The sequence below is a fragment of the Marmota marmota genome, unplaced genomic scaffold (genome assembly GCF_001458135.2).
Source record: "Marmota marmota marmota unplaced genomic scaffold, marMar, whole genome shotgun sequence".
In the NCBI taxonomy this organism is placed as follows: Eukaryota; Metazoa; Chordata; class Mammalia; order Rodentia; family Sciuridae; genus Marmota; species Marmota marmota.
This window is the reverse complement of record NW_025999977.1, coordinates 6,533,706-6,538,492: the sequence shown is the minus strand read 5'-3', so window position 1 is coordinate 6,538,492 and position 4,787 is coordinate 6,533,706. Positions and strand designations below refer to the sequence as shown.

Below are 4,787 nucleotides of genomic sequence, written 5' to 3'. Positions count from 1 at the left end.
GGGGGCAATTTGGAATATTTTTCATTCACTCCTTCCAAGGAAACATCTAGCCCAGGGCAGGAGCCCTTTTGGAGTTGGGGTGGGGCCGGTGGGACAGAAAGGGGAGAGAGCTGCAAGGGGAAGAGAGTGTTTATGATCCCCATTTAGACGCTTTGTTGTTGTTTTAGCTCTTTTTTTCTCCTTAAGAAATATAAACCTCTAGATGGTACCCAGTCGTTGCTATTAAGTTTTAGTGTTATTGCCATAAATCAAAATAACTCTGTTTACTGGGGGCGGGGGTGGAGATGCTAGAGCTGTGACAGCCAATTTTCTGCAAACCAGGAATGAGGTGCTCATTCTTTTTGTATCTTTGCAGATGATTCAAGCCATACAAGTATTAAGGTTTCATCTGTTGGAATTAGAGAAGGTAATCATCTCTAGCCTCTTTCCCCTTTACTTCCCTCTCACCCCCAAATACACCAATGGCAGGGTTGAAAATGGCTGAAGTTCAGGCTTTCTGAGACATTTGCATAAATGTCTTTCTTTCTGGTAATTAGTGTCAAGGCCAATCTCAGTGTCCATTTCTCTTCGCAGTTTAATTACAATTTCGACCACTAAAACCGGGATCACAAATGCCTTAGCCTTGTGTTCATTCTTAATACCTAGCTGGCTTTTTGTTAAATAGTTGCTATTCTTTGCATCCCAATTGATGGATAGAATGCTGTTCTGAGTTTGCTCCTCGGGTTAATATCTCTGTGGTCTTTCCTCTTCCTCTTCCTCCTCTTCTTTGCTACCTCTGAGGAGGGAAAAGTTTTGTTTAGTTTTACTGAGTTTCTGGAAGACAGTTTGAGAGCAGCAGCAGGTCAGGCACAGAAGAGGCGGAGGGGGAGGAGGAGGTGTGGGCAAGGAGTCTGGAGGAGGTGGGGGGGGGAGGCACATTAAACCTTTTGCAGAGACAAAGCAGGGTTGATAGTTGTGTCAATTTCTTGAATCTGCGAATCATGCATACACCCCACCTTCGCACTCAAGAAAGGGTGTGGGATAACATGATTTTGCTAGCTGTTCTATAAATCTCAGCAATAAAAACTTAATGCATTGTAATTCAAACTAACATTAAATTGCAAGCACGCTGGGGTTTCTTGTGAATTTTTGCTTGTCAGTTGTGCCTGGGGCCTGTAAGGGTCCTCTTCACTTACACCTAACTATTTTGAGTCATTCTTTCCTTTCTTTCTTTCTTTCTTTTTTTTTTTAAATCAATTTGATACATTTTTATGACTGTGTTTTTAAAAAAATATCATGAGTATCGGCAGCTTGATTTCCCCCTCTTTTAAAAGGAAATACCCTAAGAGATGCTCCTTATGGATGGTTACTCTAATAATTATAAATGTTATAGGGACTTTAGTTGTCAGGCATATATCCTATGTCAGTATAGCACAGATCCTTTGAAAACACATACACACACACACACACACACACACACTCACATTTTTTCCTTAGACACTTTGGGAAAGAATTTATGGTAAAGTAACTGGGTGAAATTAAATAGTTTACCTTAAATGTCACCCACGCAGGTCACCTCTCTAATGGCCACAGCCCCAGGAGCAGATGAATTTAACACGGGTGTTGAATATGTTGTAGCCTGTGAATCATCTTGTCACTGTCAATTTTCTGGGATATCTCTATTTTGCAAGAAAAGAAAGTTATTCCTAATTCTGGATGCATCTGGGGGTCTCTGGAGGACAATTGCCCTGTGTTTCCCCTATTTGGAAGTTTGGATCTCACAAGGGGGGTGGATTGCACTTGTCAATGTCATTTATGCACTCCTGATTATATTTCCATTTTTTTATTTCTGTCATAATGTAGGTACACGAATTATGTGACAATTTCTGCCACCGGTATATTAGCTGTTTGAAAGGGAAAATGCCTATCGATTTGGTGATAGACGATAGAGAAGGAGGATCAAAATCAGACAGTGAAGATATAACAAGATCAGCAAATCTAACCGACCAGGTATGCGCTTTTCAATTTCAACATCCGTGGAAAAAAAATCTGTATGCATATTGCTTGCTGGGTCACTACCACCTCCTTTTATTATTTGCATATGATTAAGTCCCTTTTAGATACATTTCCATCGAAATGAAAATTTTTGAATAATGTGGCTATTATTGCTTCATTAAGGCTGGCTCTGGGATTCGACCTGGAGAGATGAGCTTGTAAAAGCTTTGGCTGCAAACTTGACCTGTTTCTTGTCGCTTTTAATTTTTGTCTTTATTTTATTTACCCTCTATAATAATGGGAGTGTTAACTGCCAGTGACCGCCTCTGATTGTAGGGCTTTGTTCATGAGCATTTTCCCCCTTCTATCTTGAAGAAAAGAAAAGTGTAGGGTCTGCTTATTTCTTATTTTATTAGGAATAAATCCAAGATAGGTGGTCTAAGAGAGACGGCCAGGGTTTGAAATCTAGCAAATGCTGGCTATTTTCTCCCTGTCTGTACGGTTCATTAGCCTGTCTTGTCAGTTTTCCTCGGCCGAACGCTTCTAGACCTCACTGAACATTGCTTTGTGCAGTGTTCGCTGCAAGCTCGCCCATTTTATTGTACTTAATAGAAAAAAATAAGACCAGGCCGAGGTTAGAAAAACAGATAAATATGGACTTTTCTCCTCCTCCTTTCCACTCATCCTCCAGCTGGTACGTGCTCTGGGCCCTCTGGGTTGGCAGCTTTTGGAAGTGTCAGCGTCAGGGACACCCTGGTGGCTCCCTTGGTGTGGAGGGTGGGGGCTCTTGCTCTGTCTTTGCTCTGTACTAAGATTCTCTGCTTGCTGTACCCCCTCCTCTGGCGTCCTCCCTCCGGGCCTTTCTGGCTGGGTATTGCTAAGTGGGGACTACTTTCATTTGGAGTTGCTGGGGGGAGGCGGTATTTCTCTCCCTCCGTCACCCTGACACTACTGTTTGCTCCCAGTTTCTCTCTCTTCTGCCACCGTGCCTCTGGATTGGGTCAAATGAGTTGCAAAAATTCAATGAAAGTGAAAATGTGAGGAGTGAATGAGATGAAACAGGGCCCAGGACCGCTCTGCTGAGAATTGTTGTAAGGAGTCTAGAGATTTGGATTGCAGCCTTCTCTGCACCCCACTCCCCACCCCCATATCAATGAAGGCCCAGAGTTGTTTCTCTTTGGGATTTGCCATGTGAATCCCTTTTGGGGGGGAAGATATCTGCTTGTCTTTGTTAAGCCAAAGGCCAGCTACTCCAACAGTTTTCCTTTGCAAGTTCTGCAGTAATCACTGTTGGCCAGCCGCTGTCTTTTTCTTGGTATCATCTTAAGGTTTTCTTCTCTCAAAATCTTCTTCTTAGTAATAAATGTCCAGCTTGCCTTTCTCTGGGAAGCCCCACGTCCTAGACTGAATTCTTCCTTTTGCCCGTGAGGGGTACGGCAGAGCAGAGCTTTAAAACACCAACACACTGGATCCTCCTTACTACTGGGCAAGTTAGAAACTTTGAGCAGTGTAGACGGGTGCACAGAACGATCCTGGCATGGCCCTGCTGAGGTGGGAAAACTGCAGGCACCTCAGCCTTGACCCTGGGGGTTCCTGGGCCTCACCCTTAGCTCAACCCTCTGCCCTGGAGCTGTTAAATGCAGATTCTGCTGAGGAATCCTCGGGTAGCTGTGTTGAATAAAAATTGTAATCCAACAAGCCTAACTAGAAAATGGGATTCTAAAAGCTCCGGAGTGCTGGGTACATAAAGCTATTTGAGCAAATTACAAGAATTGCTTAGGGGCATGAATGAAATCAACACTTTAATTGCCTCCAAAATGAAGATTTATACCCCATTTTCTCAACGAATCATTATTTTATTAAAGTCTAAGATAAAGAACGAAAGTTATGGGGTTTTGCAGGGAGAGATACAAAATTGATATAACATCTTTGAGCTGTCCCTCTACTCCTTTCCTAAACTTTCCTTACCCAGTTAATTTGAGATATGCAAAGATTGGCACATAATTGCATTGGGTGAAAATTTGTGTTTTGTTCTCCTCTCCTATCGATAAAATGAGATTTGTACATCCAGTCCCTGTGGTTTAAGAGTGGGCTTCGCAGCTTTGGCTGGGCTCGTGGCGCTGTTGGCCTGTGCGCCTGGGCTCTCTAGTGTAACCCCTGGGGGCTCACCCCAGATCTCAGTTGGGTGCAAAGCAGCAAATCCTTCTGTCTATTGTCCGGTTCCTAGAAGCCGGGATCCAGTGTGTCTGGATTGGGTTTGGAGAGGGCAAGCGCAGAGTGCAGGGCGCTAGAGGTACTGTGCCTCAGATGCGGGTGGGCTTCCCTCTCCGAGCTGGGGAGTGAAGGTCCAAGCATCCGGGCAGCCTTTGGGCGCCAGTTCTCCGGACTGGAGCCTGGTTCCCGTCCCCAGGGGAGTTGAACACCTAGTAAGGTACTCTAGGGCCCAGATCCCAAAAGATGGCCTCTTCACCTGTCTGCGAATGTGGCTCAGCCAGTTTGAGCCTGGCAGAGGGGTGCGCTCCCGCACTGGACGCTTCGGGTGTGGTGCGAGCACTGGGCCTCCTTAACTCATTAATCCCTCTGTCTCTAGGGCCTGCTCTCGGCATGGTTTATTTTATTTTATTTTTTTCTTTTCCCCTTCGGAGGGCGCGAAGGCTGCCAACCGCTCCGGGATCTGGGATCCAGGACTTTGATACCAGCCGGTTTCCCGGAGGGCTAAGTCGGAGGAAATCCACTTGGCGATGTAGTGTTGTTGGTTTGGGTCTTTGGGTCTTTTTCTTTTTCTTTCTTTCTTTCTTTCTTTTTTTTTTTTT

The 4,787-nt window shown here is 44.7% G+C and overlaps 1 protein-coding gene across 6 annotated transcripts in view; it reads left to right on the top strand.

Moving 5' to 3' along the window:
* Meis1 (Meis homeobox 1) overlaps positions 1 to 4,787 on the top strand; it is a 137,019-nt gene that overhangs the window by 5,912 nt on the left and 126,320 nt on the right. For all 6 annotated transcript variants that reach the window (XM_048804207.1, XM_015479596.2, XM_048804209.1 and 3 more), the window contains exons 5-6: positions 356 to 406; positions 1,843 to 1,989. In XM_048804207.1, the coding sequence (XP_048660164.1) occupies positions 356 to 406; positions 1,843 to 1,989 (198 nt within the window). The remainder of the gene's footprint in view (positions 1 to 355; positions 407 to 1,842; positions 1,990 to 4,787) is intronic.